Below are 18,081 nucleotides of genomic sequence, written 5' to 3' on the forward strand. Positions count from 1 at the left end.
TGTTGCAATAACAATACATTTTCTAGCCTTACAGAGCATTTGTTTTTTAGATGGGGGCAGTGACCCCTATTTGAAAGCTGGAAAGAGTCAGAAGAAGAAGGAAAATAATTTTAAAACAATAAAAATTAAACAATGACCTATTGAAAAGTTGTTTTGAATTGGTCATTCTATAACATACTAAAAGTTAACTTAAAGGGATCCTGTCATCGGAAAACATTTTTTTTTCAAAACACATCAGTTAATAGTGCTACTTCAGTGCAGAATCCCGAATTCTGCGCTGAAATTAATTTCTCAAAAGAGCAAACAGATTTTTTTTTATATTCAATTTTGAAATCTGACACGGGGCTAGACATTTTTTTCAATTTCCCAGCTGCCCCCAGTCATGTGACTTGTGCCTGCACTTTAGGAGAGAAATTCTTTCTGGCAGGCTGCTGTTTTTCCTTCTCAATGTGTTTTTACTATTGCGTGCTGTTCTTAGATCTACCAGGCAGCTGTTATCTTGTGTTAGGCAGCTGCTATCTGTTTACCTTCGCATTGTTCTGTTGTGTGGCTGCTGGGAGGGGAAAGGGAGGGGGGTGATATCACTCTAGCCTGCAGTACAGCAGTAAAGAGTGATTGAAGTTTACAAGAGCACAAGTCACATGACTTGGGGCAGCTGGGAAATTGACAATATGTCTAGCCCCGTGTCAGATTTCAAAATTGAATATAAAAAAATCTGTTTGCTCTTTTGAGAAATGGATTTCAGTGCAGAATTCTGCTGGAGCAGCAATATTAACTGATTAATTTTGAAAAACATTTTTTTTCCCATGACAGTATCCCTTTAACGGTGAACCACCTCTTTAAGAATGGCTTGTTTCACCTGCATGGAGAGCTCCTTTGACCACATGTTGTCTGTTCACAGCAAAATCTTCCACATACAAGCACCCCCCCTCAAATCAACTCCAGGGCTTTTATCTGCTTCATTGATAATGACATAGCAAAAGAATTGCCCACACCTACCCATGAGTCAATTGTTCAAATACTTTTGAGCCCCTGAAATGAAGTGATTGTGTTAAAAAAGGCTTTAGTTCCTCGCATTTTTATGCAAACTTTTTGTTCAACCCACTGAATCAAAGCTAAAAAAATGCAGTTCAACTTAATCGGAGTTGTTTCATTTAAAATTCATTGTAGTAATGAACAGAACCAAAATTAGAAGTAATGGTCAGATGAATTCAATCTAGATGGCTAGTGAATGGACTTAATTTTTTGAGTTTTTATACTTAGTGTAAGGAATTCTAATTGCAAGGCACAATTTTTTTTTGTCTAGCCCATCATCACCACACACAAAGCAAAGTCAGGGTAGTCCGGTATTGGGTGATGGTCACTACATCGACAAAATTTAAAAGCAAATTGGATGGTCTTCTTGAAAAACATATTTCCAGCTATGTGTGTATAAATAGAATAGATTTGGCTCAGGATATTAATCTGAATGTCTCTGGTATCCAACTACCAAGAAGAAACAAAACTACCAAACATTTGAATTAATCTATACAAAATGTATATATATCTTTGAAAATAAAATTTTTATATTGACATACCTCTCTCTTATTATGAGGAAAATAGAAAATTGTGTATTCATTTTTTAATTCATTTTTAGCATGTTGCAAACAATGGTCTGTTACATGATGGCAAGCAAAGGTGACATGACATTTTTGAAAGATTTAAACAGCAATTCAGCCAATAACCTTGCGTCACCTTTGTTTGCATTGTATCTGCACTAAGTGGTAACTATATATGCACGGTGGCTAAAGTATGTTTTTAATCTTTTCACTTGGCTTTTCTAAAAATGTTAACTGAAACAGGAAAAAAAGTAATAATGCAGCACAATGGAGAGCACACACATGAGATCTTTGTATTTTTTTTTATTTACCTTTTGCTATTTTGTATGATGTACAGTCTTTTACTAGGTTTAGAGGAAAAAGTCGGTTTTAAACCTGTTTTCTTATGACGGCTCATGCTGTGATACTTAACCAGTGCATGGCTTGTGGTACAAGGAGTTACTTTACTATACAGAAATCTGTTCTCTTCCCCAAAACAGCACAGCTTATCAACAGTCCCCATAAAAGATTAGCTCAGACATTGAGTTAATATTTATAATAAACTTACTTTAAAACTCTGTTTACCAGTAGGGATGGGCAAATTTTTTCGACTTGTTTCACCTAAAAAATGGCGCCCATAGACTTGTATGGTGTTGTGCGTCAAAAAAAAAAAAAAAGACGCTCTGCAAAATTTTTTTGACACCCATAGGCTTTTCGCCGGTGGCGAATTTTTAACGAAACGGGTCAAATTCGCCCATCCCTATTTACCATGAGAGCACTGGATGCATGAGGGTTTGCATTTATTTTCGTTAAAGGTGGATGTGGTCTGAGGGTCTGGAGAAGATAGGGGGAAAAGCATCAGAGTAGGAGAGGTAACAGAAGGTAAAAAGCACAGAATAAGTGAATAGAGGAATCAAGCTAGGGCTGTGAGGAAGATGTTGGGGGTGAAACAAAGTAGAAAGAAATAAAAGGAGAAAAAGTCAGATACAAACTGCATCAGTGGAGAAAGGGATGGGGAATCAGAAGAAGAAATTGCAGTAAAACTTAGTGCTTAGTAGAGATACATAAGGATGCGACTTGCATCAATAAATTATCTCTCAATGTGACATGAACTATAGAATTTACCAGAAAAGCTCTTGTTGCACATTCATGCTATTGGTAATATACAAACTGCCAGTATGAAATCTAGAAATAGTTATCTGCAAGGAGTTTGCTCCCTGAGTCTGCTTAACTTTACTTTGGAAACTCCCACAATTATCTTAAATGGAACCTACTGTGTGTGAATGTGATACAGACCTTAGACTGTAAGCACTACTGGGCAGGCACTTGTGTGAATAATGTATCATCTGTGTAAAGTGCTGCAAAAATGAGTCACCACTATATAAATAGCATAGTACCTGTTTATACCTGTTTATATTCTGATTAATAGACCTGTAGGATAGCTGATTTTTGCTAGTGTCAGAACCAGATAACCATGGGTAAACAAATGCAGCTTTTAATATAAATTACATTTACAAATAACCATTGAACATTTTATTTTTACTTTAGCAATACTAGAAAGTTAAGAATTACATTTACTTTAGCCACCCCAATTGATTTAAACGCCATTGTTTTTTCATGTTAAGTACAGTTTATGTTTAATGGAATAAGAGTGCAGGGGTGCACATGCTGTGTTACAACAACAAAAACAATCACTTTGCATCCAAACAAAGAAACAAGCATAAAATCTGTAATTGGGGTCAGATGGCACTGTCCATTAGAGCTTAAGGTGGCCATAGACGTTACAATTATGATCTTTCTTGGAAAAGATCTTTCCAAGAAAGATCATTTGTTTCAATACATGTGCAGATCAGAATCGTCAGATATACAGGTAGATATACAGGTAGAAACAATAGAATTCTACCTGTATTTGACAATTCACCACTAACAATGGACGATGTTTGGGTGCCTTCAAAGGCACCCGATCAAAATTTTCCGTCCAGCCCGATCAACAAGCCGACCAATATCCAAGTCTTCTGCCGATATCGGTCGGCTCTTTTTCCACCATACACGCTCCGAATATCGTACGAAAATTTGTTAATGCAGAGGAAATCCTCACCCCTGCAGTCACCGTGGAGTTTGTATATCTTAGGCTATTAGAACCTAGGGAAATTATTTCTTGTTTTTTGCTTGTAAAAATTACAATTTTATTCTTTAACAAAGTAACATTTGTTTACTTTTTTGATTTGCACAGTGAAACCTCAAATTTACATATCCTGATTTTACGTTTTCCCCAATTTTACTTTATGTGGTCCCACCCATATATTATGCAGAATTCATTTCTCTGATTTAACTTGCTTCCCTATATTTTACACCATTTGTTTATGGTCACTTGAAAAAAAGTAAAATGGAGGTTCTACTGTATTTAATGTTTTTATTTTGGTCCAAAACATTGGGTAAATTAAATATCTCACTAACCCAGGCTGCCTTACTTGCTGCCTTACTTACCTCCAAATTCCAAATTACTGCCTTACTTACTGCAAAATTCCAGCATCAAGGTCCTCTCCTGGAAGAGATTGATGTGCATATATGCAGGCACAATTCCATGCAAGCTAAATAGTGCTAATTTTAAGAAATGCACCTGGAGATCCTTTGCTTGATGTTTTAAAAGTTCTTCCTTATGTAAATATGTTGGCCTCTTATTTTTAGGGGGAGAACTCCACTTTCTCCAAATTGGAGAAGCTTGTGATGATCTAGATGAAACGGATATCCTTGTCGATGGTTCTCTATCAAAAGGTGTTGAGCAGTTGGTGAAAGGTGTCAAGCCACTGTCGAACCCCTCCAGTCCTGGCATTACAGGTAAAATAAAAAATTACAGCCAGATATTTTTCCTTTTGGACACAAGAGTGGTCCTATACATTTTCTTTACTGTTCAGGTTCAGAAGCTCACATTGTTCCTACTCTTTTTTAACGTAAAGGGGAACTCCACAAAAACATAACTTAAAGGAGACTCCTTCAGCAGTCCTCATACTATACTCGGTGATCACTATATTTTTTCCCCTGAAAAACGTTTTCTAAGAAAGATGTCAATGGTATAAACTCACAAGCTGTTTAGTAGGACAGAGCAGCCATCTTACTTAAGTAACATAAACATCCAAAAGAAAAGGACGGCACTCCGGTGCGTGGAATAAACTTTTATTCCAGGTTCAAACAAGGATCCAACGCCCTACGCGTTTCGGGAATCACTCCCTTAATCATAGGCATACATCCTGAGCCAAACAGACAGGTTATATACAAAATGTGGATAGCGGCCCCTACTGGGCACAATACAGTAATTCAGTTAAAACATCCGTATTTTATTAATATAGTAAAAACCTCGTTTTCGTATAAAACCTTTCTGTAATCAGAAAAAACAACAATCCTTGTATAGATGTGTATATCTTACTTAAAATCCTGGAGAATGAGTAGCTGATAATTAATTCATTAATAGTTCATAACTGGCTACCTGGGATAAACCTTTGTTCAAATATAAGTTAATAAATATATAAATCTTCGGATATTTAAACATACAAATATACAAATATATATATATATATATGCATAAAAGAGTAGAAAAAATGTAGAAAGAGTGTAGAAGAAATGTAGATAAAGAATCCTCAAAAAATCTATGTAAATCAGATAAAGTAAAATACGGTACAATGGGGTAGAAATTTGGGGGGAATGGAGGAGGAGGCATGGCTACTGCTAAATGTTAATGGCCCTAACGAGTTAATATAGATATGACAAATCATGCCTGGTATTCAGGCCACTGGGTATCCTAGTCTCCAATTTTAGGATCCAGAACGCCTCTCTCAAATTTAGCGAACGCTCTGCATCCCCACCCCTAAGGGGTAGCTTCACTTGTTCAATAACTTTAACCAAGTCTCGGACTCCTCTTTTAGAACATAAAGTAAAATGTTTACCCGCGGGAGTCCCCTCATCCTTATTCTCTATCGATCTTAAATGTTCCCGTATCCTTTCCTTTAAACAACGGGTGGTTCGACCCACATATTGCTTATTACAACTTGAGCATTCCAGCAAATACACCACATTCCTGGTGTTGCAGTTGTAGAAGCCACTATTGTGGAACACCCTACCCGTTGCACTAGATCTAAAAGTTGCCCCCGTGGAGATAACCTTGCAAGTTTTGCAAATGTTGGCACAACGTTTCACAAGGGACCTCACTTACTATATTCTCTTGGTGTTGGAGTTTCTTCTTACTCACAACTTTTTCTTTTTTGATGGGGATTTTTACCTCCAGAGACGGGGGACCACAATGGGGGCATCCTTTGCCCCCACCTATGCCAACCTTTACATGGGTTGGTGGGAGCGGTCCAACGTCTATGGATGTAATAATCCTTACCGTGAGCACATTATCTGGTATGGTCGCTACATAGACGACCTTCTGTTCATTTGGAACGGACGAGAGGAACGGATAAATGACTTTCACGAATACTTAAACACTAACCGTTGTAACCTTCAATTCTCACTTGACCACAATAAATTAGAAATCAATTTTTTAGACCTCACTTTGGAAGGGGATATACTCACAGGTAAAATTGAATCGAATATTTTCAGAAAACCCACTGCAGGGAATACTATTTTAAGGGCTAACACACTATACGGGGTATACCTTAGAGTCAATTTGTCAGGTATAGGAGAAACTGCAGTAAGGACAATACTTTTAAGAAGCAATCAGGGCTCTTGGGACAAAGACTACTGAGGCGGGGGTATACCAAGGAGATGATAGAAATGTCATGTGAGAAGGCGAGTAGAATCCACACTAATGGGAGATCCCATACTTCTGGGGGTCCGAATAGAGAATCAAGTACAAATAAGAGTAATGATATATTTTTCATCACAGAGTACAGCGAGGAATATGGAAGAATATGTAATGTATTAGAAAATACCTCCCAGTGCTGTACAATGATGAAAAATTGTCAGGAGTCCTATCAGCAACAAATGTAAAATGTGTCTCGAGGAAAGCACCCACTTTGGGGAAAATGCTGGCGCCCAGTTTAGTGGGTACAGGAAGTGAGAGCCACAGGGGCAATTGGCTGTCCACTAAGGGGAGCTACAGATGTGGGGCCAACATTTGCAAAACTTGCAAGGTTATCTTCACGGGGCAACTTTTAGATCTAGTGCAACGGGTAGGGTGTTCCACAATAGTGGCTTCTACAACTGCAACACCAGGAATGTGGTGTATTTGCTGGAATGCTCAAGTTGTAATAAGCAATATGTGGGTCGAACCACCCGTTGTTTAAAGGAAAGGATACGGGAACATTTAAGATCGATTGAGAATAAGGATGAGGGGACTCCCGTAGGTAAACATTTTACTTTATGTTCTAAAAGAGGAGTCCGAGACTTGTTGGTTAAAGTTATTGAACAAGTGAAGCTACCCCTTAGGGGTGGGGATGCAGAGCGTTCGCTAAATTTGAGAGAGGCGTTCTGGATCCTAAAATTGGAGACTAGGATACCCAGTGGCCTGAATACCAGGCATGATTTGTCATATCTATATTAACTCATTAGGGCCATTAACATTTAGCAGTAGCCATGCCTCCTCCTCCATTCCCCCCAAATTTCTACCCCATTGTACCGTATTTTACTTTATCTGATTTACATAGATTTTTTGAGGATTCTTTATCTACATTTCTTCTACACTCTTTCTACATCTTTTCTACTCTTTTATGCATATATATATATATATATATATATATATATATATATATATATATATATATATATATATATATATATATATATATATATATATATATATATATATATATATATATATATATATATATATATATATATATATATATATTTGTATGTTTAAATTTGTATGTTTAAATATCCGAAGATTTATATATTTATTAACTTACATTTTAACAAAGGTTTATCCCAGGTAGCCAGTTACTAACTATTAATGAATTAATTATCAGCTACTCATTCTCCAGGATTTTAAGTAAGATATACACATCTATACAAGGATTGTTGTTTTTTCTGATTACAGAGAGGTTTTATACGAAAACGAGGTTTTTACCTTTAGTAGATTGTTTTTACTATATTAATAAAATACGGATGTTTTAACTGAATTACTGTATTGTGCCCAGTAGGGGCCGCTATCCACATTTTGTATATAACCTGTCTGTTTGGCTCAGGATGTATGCCTATGATTAAGGGAGTGATTCCCGAAACGCGTAGGGCGTTGGATCCTTGTTTGAACCTGGAATAAAAGTTATTTCCACGCACCGGAGTGTCGTCCTTTTCTTTTGGATTTTATGTGAGTTTCAGCAGCGGGGACGCTGCGGACTGAGCACCCGATTGGAGCAGCTAACAGGAGGTGTAAACTTGAAGCGGTCCCCTTTGATAAAGTCATCTTACTAAAGGACCTGCTCCTGCCTTCTGCCAGCACTCAATAATGCGCATGTGCCAAAAATTCCTTCCCAAGCCACCCCCCCCCCCACTGCAGGACGGCATGCACTGTCATAGTTTACTTAACATACAGCCACTGAAAAGCTGAAGCACACACTCTCTACGATCCCTCTCCCCAATAGATCCTGCTTGCAGCTCAGTGTAAGAAGTAACGGGCACGAAGGAGTAGAGCTATGGCATAGCAACATTATGCTTCAAATCCTATTGGCTGGGGGGCGGGCTCACGGGTTATGCAAATGAAGAAAGTATTGTTTCGGGCAAAAAGGAAAGGAAGATTCAAATTAAAATCATACGCAGAAGTACAGAATATGCTGTAATGCGACTCCTCAGTGCCAGAGGCAGCGGGTTGGGAACAACCGAGGATTTTGGCTACGTCACCCAACGCTCTGACTAAGATTATGCAGACAGTGAATTTATGTCTGACTGAAGCCAGAGACGTGGAATTCGCTCTGCCCAGTAGGTGTTCAAACAAAATGCCTTTGTTGTCAGACAGATTCATTATTAACCTTTAGTTGTCCTTTAAGCTATTTGAAAAGTAAACACAATTTCAAGCAACTTTGCAATATACATCAATTAAACAAAACAATAAGACTTTTCATGATTTGTAATGGAACAGTTCCCTAAGCCTAGCCCCCTGCTCTTCTGCTGATCTGTCTGACTACTTTGCTGAGCTGGCTGACTACCATTACTTCTGCAGCCATCTGTCCTTAGCCTGCATCCTCCAAAACGCACAATTTCCTGCACTTGTGATTTCAATAAGGAACAGAACATCACAGTGCAATGCATTGTGAGTTACCGGTATGTAGTACCTGCATGCTGTCTGTAAGCTGTGGAGAAGTTGTTACAATTTGTAACATCAGTGTTTAGTCCCTCCTTCCCTGCCAGGATTTCAAATTATACAGAAAGAAAAGAACCGTTAACCAGCTGGATTTAAGCATAGAAATGACATTTATTCATACTTTTTGAAGAAACCAATAACGGTGATAGGTATATTAGGGGTTTCTGTGTTATGTGGGCCTCTTTATCAAATTTTGGTTTGGAAGCTGGAGTTCCCCTTTAAGTTAGTTGTGTACAACCTGGAATCTTCATTGAGACTGTCTTTGTATCTGTTACAACTATCTTATGGTGATTATGGGTTAACATGTTTACCAATGTAACCTAGGTATTGCTACTTTGTCACTGATAGTAGTGCTAAATTCGTTTTGCTGCTTACCATGAGTCTTTTTCTGGCTGCAGAAGAAACCCATTGCCACAATCTGAGAACCTGACACTCTGGACCCAGTCTCACAACACTTCAACTTGCAGTAAAGAGTGACTGAAGTTTATGAGAGCACAAGTCACATGACTGGTGGCAGCTGGGAAACTGACAATATGTCTAGCCCCATGTCAGATTTCAAAATTAAATATAAAAAAAATCTGTATGCTCTTTTGAGAAATGGGTTTCAGTGTAGAATTCTGCTGGAGCAGCACTATTAACTGATGTGTTTTGAAAAAAATCTTTTTTCCCATGACAGTATCCCTTTAAGAACTTTTATCATTGTGGCATTCAATAGCAGAACATAGGTTATTTTGGTGCATGTTCAAATGACCTAATGACTATTCTCAAGCAAGGTTAGCTGGTTTTCATTAGGTTTAAAGACCTACTTGATGTGTGAATATACATGTTTGAGCTTGTGTTGTTTGATTGTCCAGTTTTATCTTCATGTAGATGGTGTCTTGAGCCAAAGCTGCCTATATGCTCATACAGATGCCATAGAATATAAGCTCCTTATTCTGTTTTTTTATTCTTGAAGAGCTGTTAGCAGAACAAAAATAATCCCTTTAAGTTTTGCAGTAACAAAACTTAGAGAAATTAATGCCTGTGAAAGACGTTTATTTATTCTTTATAATAAAACAGGAAAACCAAAATCCAAATCAGGATAACCAGGCAGCTTCCTGGAACTTTAGCCAGCCACATTCAACCTCTCTGCACAGAGCTTGCTATATATATGCAAATTACTCCCTTTATTTCTTTTTTTTCCCCAGGTGTTGATCTTTTGGTGGATCAACCTTTCTCATTAGAAATGTTGACATGCTTGGTTGAGCTTACCCGTTTTGAGACTTTTATTCCAAGGTTTTCTGCTACTGTCCCTCCATGCTGGGTTGAAGTGCAGCAAGAGCAACAGCAAAGGAGGCATCCACAGCATTTACACCAGCACCACCATGGTGATGCTGCACAGCACACCCGTACTTGGAAATTGCAAAATGACAGGTATGATATATTTTTCTAACATTAAACATTTTAACAAACTTTACAAACCTTTGTCTGTAATGTAAATCCTATGACTTTTCAGCTGTTTTGTAGTACAGAACTAGAGCACTGTTTCTAAACCTCTTTGCTACAAATGCTCCCTTTTACAAATACTCATTTTGTATTGACAAAAACCTAGGCCTATTACTTTATTGGTTGTCATATGTACCCTGGGGTACAAGCACCACTATCTGGTGTTCTCTGAGGTTTCACAACCCTTCTTAAATATTTTTTTTTTTTTTTTTTTGCTACAGTATATTGTTTTAGATTACCACACTGTACCAGGTTAATCTTTTAAGAGTTCTGCATTTGCTCCAACCATTTGATTTTTGGTTGATCAATGGGTTTTAACAGCTGGAGCTGGACTTTTCAGACCAATGCAAACTACTCCTTTGAAGATGAAAACTTACAAATGGTAAACATTTTTGTTAGAGTCTTTGCTGCCATTATTCCGAAGCTTGACTAGTCTAAGCTGGGGTTTTTAAAAATTGGACATTTATTTTATATGTGTGTTTTTCTCTTTCTTAGCACTAGTTGGGATGAACATGTTTTTGAATTGGTGCTACCTAAAGCCTGCATGGTTGGACACGTGGACTTCAAGTTTTTACTAAATTCTAATATTACAAACATTCCACAAATCCAGGTGACTTTACTCAAAAACAAGACTCCTGGATTAGCAAAAGTTAACGGTAAGTGAGGAGTATTGTCAAAGCCTCCCTGTGAGAAAGATGTATATTATTGCACGTAAATTCTAAAAACTAGTACATGAATAGATGGCATTTATTTTCATAAATGTATCATTGAAATAGCCTGGAGGTAACTAGTAAATCATCTTGCTTAAAGGACTTGTCAATTCAAAATAATTTTTGCCTAATGAAAGAAAACACAATTATAATATAATTCTTTTAAAAATTGTTAGTGCTTTAAAAGTAATTTTAAATGTAATTGCTGTTGAAACAGCATTTGCTTAACTTAAAGGGGACATATACCATCAAATTTCAGAGTGCACTAAAATATGCTAATGAACATGAAATAGAAGAATACATTTTTACTTTTGCACATTTCAGGTCAAATTTATATCAAAAATTAAAAAAACAGCACTTAGCCCACCCCTTTCGCATACTTCCGGTCCAAGGCTCCTCTCCATATCTCTCAGCGGCCGTCGGCCGTTCCAAAGCCAGAAGCAACGGCATATCCACTTAGGTAGAACTGGGCGGGCAGATGTGGGAGGCACTTCTTTGCTTACGTCAGTCCCTCTTAGTCATCACGTGTCCTAACCACCTACGCGCTCGCTTCCCCTGTTCATTTTCCACGGTCTTCTCCCGACTGATCTCTTCCCTGCTGCCTTCCGCATTAACCTCCCCACTGAAGAACGTTTCTCCCACTCTTCCCCGATCGCCTCCCCAATGGCATTTCTGCTGCCTTTTCTTTGCCTCTCCCCTCCCCAGTCTTCTCCCCGATTGCATTCCTGCTGTGTTCCTTGCTCACCTAATCTGATCGATTCCCTGCTGTCTCCATTGCAGCTCTGCTGCTTCCCTGTTCAGCTCCCCGCTGCCCCCCCTTCTTTTTTCCATTATCTCCTTCCCTCTGCTTTCACCATTCACTTCCCCACATTGCTTTCCTACACTATTGCTTTTGCCTTCCCCCGATTGCATTCCTGCTGCCTTCCCCGTCCACCTAACTCGATCACCACTCTGCTGCCTTCCACATTCACCTCCCCCAATCGCCACCTACACAATCTGCTACCGTCCTCCCAGCACATTTGAAAATAAATTAAAAGACTTGTAATTTTTTTAATGGGTGCAATTTATTAAATGAGTGTGGCACTTAATTGCAGAAAACACTGAACATTTACTTGGGTTCATCTGCATCAAATAATATGCGGATTCTGTAGTTAGAGATAAACCAAACCTGCAGAAGTTTTTCTCTAATATGATAAAAATAAATAACTGTGCAGGATCAGTATAAGGTGAGATACAGGGAGAATCGGCATGTTTGCAGGCTGGTGAGAGACATGGGCAGGAACCCGGGAGGGGCTTTCCCTGCTGTGTGTGTGTGTGTTCAGCCTGTCAATTTCCTGTGGGAGAAAGAAGAGACACGCCCACTCCTCATTTCAGCATAGACTCAGACGAGTAAACATCTCTGTGCAGCTCTGATATAATGGCATTTTTACAAGGTAAAATGCTTTCAAAACAGTTTTATTTCTACATCACTACATATTGTAAGAAAGGAACAATAACATAACAAAAGATGAGTGTTATGTAAAATGTCCCCTTTAAAATCCATAGAAAATCTGTAGTGAATGTATTAAGTTAAGTTGCTAAGAATTCTTTTATTAGGCAGAAGCTTATTTCTTGGATTGTCATTCCCTTTTAGAATTGAACAGGCTTTTCCATATACATGCTCAAGATTTAAGTGGAACATTTTTAGATTCCCAATTGACCTCCAGCCTTAAAAGATTAGTACCCACCAAAAAATCTGGGGCTGTCATATAGAATATACATATCTACTCAATGACATCTGCATAGTGATGATGTTTTAATTACAGTGGTTTAAATAGGGAGTATATATAATCAGAGTTCAAATGCTATTGGTTCTTCTCTTAGTATGAAATACTCTCATATAAAATACGACTGTTTCTGACTTTCCTTTTTTTTTAATTTTATTTATTTTTTTAGAAATGAGGATACATTTTTAAAATGTGTATGAAGGAAAATTTGCATGTATAATTTGTGTTAGGTGACTTTTGGTTCAATAAATGTAATCAGAATGTATCTGTTTCTTATTTCTAGAGACACCAATAGATAGACCAGTTTTATTTCCCTTATCACCAGCATTTAATGTTGATATTCAAAAAAATGGAAAACATGAGCTTGTAGACTTAAGTGAAGACTTGCAGAATATGGAAGTAGAAGATTCACAGTGTAAGTGTTTGACTGTAAAGTTAATAACTATAATAGAGGTATGGGATCTGTTACCCAGAAACCTATAATCCAGAACACTCTGGAAAGGTCGTCTCCCATATACTCTTTTATCCAACTAATCCAAACTTTTAAATATGATTACCTCTTTCTCTGTAATAGGGGAAGCAAAACCAGCCTTTTGAGTTTATTTAATGTTTACATGATTTTCAGTAGTCTTATTATATGAAGATCCAAATTACAGAAATAATTCATTATTATTATATCATTATTAAGAAAGCCACAGGTCCCGAGCATGCTGGGTAACAGATCGCATACCGTTATGTAAGAATGTATGCATGTATAAGGTCAACTTGTGTGGTCAATCACTGTGGAGCAACGGTGGTTGATATTATTTGAAAAAAATATGTGTGTAGTAAAAATATACTTTATCTACCATAATGAGGTGCACTTTTCCTGGTTTTCTAGCTTCGGAATTGTTATTTTCCCCCTGAATGGTGTAGAGGTACTGCTGTTGCTTGATGAGTCAAAACCTTATCCATTTGATATGGTATCCTATAGTTGTAAGAATCATTTAGACCTGAGCATACTGATTGTGAACAGGTTCCTTTTGGAGTCCACAGAAGGGAGTGTGCTGTAGTTCAGTAAATATGTTTTCTAATTCTACCTAGAGTGGAAAATTAGTAGAATTGTGTAAGGGGGGTGATTGGCTTAACTGAGCAGTTAAGCAGTATATCCATACTTTAGTAAACCCAATCTACTACTCTCTTGATCAATATAATAGTGAATATTGAATATGTTCTCCCATTCTGTAAAAAGGACCTTTCATCATTTCTTTTTCACATCTCCACACCTTGCTAGGACAGGGAGTATTTTACAAGATTATGAAGGTTTAGGGAACAATTTAAGTGTGTTAAATATACATGCATCAATATTTCAGTACATTATCTGAATTCTTTTTTCATCTAAAGCTAAGGAATGAAATTGTCTGGCATTTCAATTCAAAATACATTGCTAATAATTTTCACTTTCAAGGTTGCTATTTAAACCACCTCTTTTAGGATAGTAAACCCCTAGTTCAGGTTGTCTCATAAAGTTGTAAAAACTTAGTGAGAGAGATGTCATAGTTCTAATCTCAAATACTGTGATGTCCACTAAACAAATTTTATGCTGATTTATATCCACTTCCCTAATCCATGTTGCAAAATACTTGTGCTAAATGTAATGTGTATTAGTTTGGATTAGTTCAAGTCAAGTGGATTTTATTGTCATTTTAGCAATATACAGTAAATACAGTAGTTGGGTCCCATATTAATGGTAGTAATAGAATTACAGTACAGTTCTAGGATGCAGTATTTGTAATTGCTCACAAACTGCCATCCATCCATGACAGAATGCAACTATGGCCAGGACAGTGACTTAAACACTTTTTATGTAAAATTGGAGGGTCATAAATGGATTTGAATAATTTTTGGGCAAGAGTTGTCAGAAGAATTGCAACGATTTTGGATAACCGTTTAAAGGGTTGGTTCACTTTTAAATTAACTTTTAGTATGTCTTCATTTTTTCTTTTTTTTATACTTTTTGAATTACTTCTGACCCTTTCCCACTTTCACATGGGAGTCACTGACCCCATCTAAAAACCAAATGCTCTTTAAGGCTACTTTTTGCAATTGTGGCAATAGAAAGTCTCATTGTGGCAATTAAAAGTCTAATTGTGGCAGTAGAAAGTCCAAATGCAGCTGCAAAAAATCCGTCTGCATTAATAAATGGTCCACATCAATTACTATAACTACATCCACGGAACAATCAATGTAACTGATATACGTATTTACTCACTGCCAGTTGAACTGTTAATTTTACCTCTACTCTTTATATAATTCCCCCGGTATTGCTTATCTGTGAAAGGAAAAGGGAAATGAACAGAATGAAAATATATTTTACATAGAACATTTAAAGAAACCATGTGAAACTAAAATTCTCATTGAGTCCTTTATAAAAGAGCGTTTTCGTTTGCCAGATCCAATATGCCTCATGACGTAATAAAACCCTTGTATTGACTTTATCTGCATCCCTATAGACTACTTCAAGGATCTGCCATCTTAGCTGTGAAATATTATGATTTGCTTTGAAAAAATTTTTGCCAATAGTGTTTATTTTTTACCTTTTTCTTTCACTTTTCTTTGGTATACATCGGCACCTTACTTTTTTACCTCTGGTTTGAAGTTTCTTTTATGTTCATTCATTCTTATTTTAAATGTTTGGTGGAATCATCACATCAACCTAAAGTTAAGACATTAAGCTCAGCCACTAATATATCACTGCCAGTTGTGCAACATATTGCAGCATTATAGTCGAAATTAAGTCGAAATTAATTGTTGCCCCCTGTTAGACCAGAAGTTTCTCTGACCCAAACATAACAAGAAGCAGATGGTAAAAGCTTGGATAACTGTTGTACAGATTTATGTTTATATAAACATTTGTGCATTTATACAGTATGCCTGTTCTGTTCCTTGAATTTAATGAATGCCTTTTGCTGAACATACTTATTGCCAATTATTTTAAATACAAAAAGCTATCTATTTTATTGCTAGGGCAAACTAAGAAATTGAGCTACTCCATGTTTGGTTCTTGCAAATTAGATAGATTGCCGGCACACACATAAGTGGAACTCCTTTATGCTGGGAGAGCTCAATAAATAACAACATAGAAATAAAAACATAGATTTTCTTGTGAATAAGGAAACATGCAACGATTACATTTAATTCAAGACCTTTTCTTGGAACTCATATTGAAAAAGGGGGTAAACTATATGGAATACTTTGACACAACACTTGTCGGAATGGAATTCTGCATGCTGCGTCCCCTGATGGTGTATAAAAGAGCTACAGAGAACTACACTAGAAATTTAGCAGGATGGTGCCTAATGCAGGTTGCAACATTAAATTCGTTTTTCACTTTTAGCACCTAGGTTATGTCCATTTCTAGAAGACCATAAAGAGGATATTTTATGTGGTCCAGTTTGGCTAGCGAGTGGTCTTGACCTTTCCGGACATGCTGGAATGTTGACTTTAACCAGTCCAAAGCTTGTAAAAGGTAACTGTATGCTAAAAGAAACAAATACTTTTAACATTTGTTTTTCTGAGTAATATTTTATAAAATGTGCTTTTATATGCTAAACCTCGGGTCATGCATGCAAACTTGCTCATTTTAAAAGAAAACTTTCAAACTTTGGTAGTTTGCCACAATGCTAAAATAAGTTTGTTAGATATTTTTCTTAAAATATTCTAAGAAATTTCTCACAACTAACTGAATCCAGCAAAATCCCTAAAAGGGAATGTACTTTGCAGTCTTTTTAAAATGTGTTTAAATGCATGGGTTTCTATTAATTTCAAGCTATGAATGTCCAAAATGTCTTTTACAAAATCAATAACATGTAGTGGACTGGGATATAAGAACTAAAATTAAATGTTTTATTGCAGCTCTAGTATGTTTTGAACCAAACTAATTGGCTACACCTGAATCCTATATAAAATTTTGATGCTTGGACACGCAAATTAGAAGTCGTATCCATTGGCACAGGTACAAAAGGGCAAGGGCAATTTATGATGATAGGGTTGTTCCAGTCCCATTCTCCTCCATCACTGGGACTTTCGGGTCTCAGATCTTCCGGTCCTGTTTTTGGAGAAAGGCCTGGAGTTGCAGCACAACACACTTTTATGACACTTTTTGACATCGGTAGCATTTGTTTAGGGAAGCCATGGGATAGCAGATACATATTGAAGCAAAGCAGAAATCTTTTTCTAAAAATAATTTATTTTCTTTGTAAGCAAATACTGATAGTAGAAATCTTGTTTCATTACTAGATTTGTGGATGTTACTACTAGTAGCATCCCCAGGATAATTGGTTCTGGGGCTGTTGCTGCACTGTTTAAAACCAAAGGCAGTACCTCTTTAACTGAATTGATTAGGGTACTTTTTTTGCAGTTATGTGGCTAGGTAAGGTCACAATTAGATTGTAATGCTATCAGATTATTTTCTTTTCTATAATTGCAGACATTAAGTTTGTTACTTAACTGGACAAAAAAAAAACAAATTGCACAACTAATTAAAATGTATTTTGTAATTTTAGACAAAGTGGTAAACTGTCAATGTAATCCATTTATTTTTCCACTTCAATTTTTGTTTAAGGCATGGCTGGTGGAAAATATCGTTCCTTTTTAATTCACGTCAAAGCTGTAAATGACAGGGGCACTGAGGATTCATCCAATGGAGCCACAAGGCCTGTTGTAAGGGTTCCTGCCCTTAAACCACAGAGTGTAAAAGGACATTCATTAGCAACACTGCTTGCTAATGTTGTTCCAGGCAAGGTATGATAGAAGGGACAAGATGTAGATTATAACATTTGGAAATTTTCACCTGGTCTTATATTTATGTTGTTTATTTAAGGATAAATCCTCTGCAAAAATAGGCACCAACAATTCCATAAGGAAGGCTAATAATCTTAGAGGTTGTGACTTGCTTCAGGAAGTCTCTGTCACAATACGTCGCTTTAAAAAAACATGTATTCCAAAGGAAAGGTTTGTAAAACATATTATTTTCAGTATTTTACTGCCTATTCAGTAATGTTCAACAGTGTCATTTGTTGTATAAACTCTTCTTGAAGTGGATAAATGGGAGAAGTTTGGTTTGTTATCAATAAAGATCCGAATTACCTGAAGACCATGTCCTATAGACTGCAGTTTGGTCAAAAAATTCAACTTTTAAATAGTGATTTCTTTTTTTTTTCTGTAATAATAAAACAGTACCTTATGTTTGATCACAGCTAAAATAGAAT

At 36.8% G+C, this 18,081-nt stretch overlaps 1 protein-coding gene across 6 annotated transcripts in view; it reads left to right on the forward strand.

Moving 5' to 3' along the window:
* Nucleotides 1-18,081, forward strand: part of birc6.S (baculoviral IAP repeat containing 6 S homeolog) — a 166,355-nt gene that overhangs the window by 22,553 nt on the left and 125,721 nt on the right. For all 6 annotated transcript variants that reach the window (XM_018265204.2, XM_018265206.2, XM_018265207.2 and 3 more), the window contains exons 11-17: nucleotides 4,266-4,415; nucleotides 10,059-10,284; nucleotides 10,852-11,012; nucleotides 13,116-13,247; nucleotides 16,209-16,340; nucleotides 17,436-17,614; nucleotides 17,694-17,824. In XM_018265204.2, coding sequence (XP_018120693.1) covers nucleotides 4,266-4,415; nucleotides 10,059-10,284; nucleotides 10,852-11,012; nucleotides 13,116-13,247; nucleotides 16,209-16,340; nucleotides 17,436-17,614; nucleotides 17,694-17,824 — 1,111 coding nt within the window. The remainder of the gene's footprint in view (nucleotides 1-4,265; nucleotides 4,416-10,058; nucleotides 10,285-10,851; nucleotides 11,013-13,115; nucleotides 13,248-16,208; nucleotides 16,341-17,435; nucleotides 17,615-17,693; nucleotides 17,825-18,081) is intronic.

This window comes from Xenopus laevis, chromosome 5S (genome assembly GCF_017654675.1).
Source record: "Xenopus laevis strain J_2021 chromosome 5S, Xenopus_laevis_v10.1, whole genome shotgun sequence".
NCBI classification, from domain to species: domain Eukaryota; kingdom Metazoa; phylum Chordata; class Amphibia; order Anura; family Pipidae; genus Xenopus; species Xenopus laevis.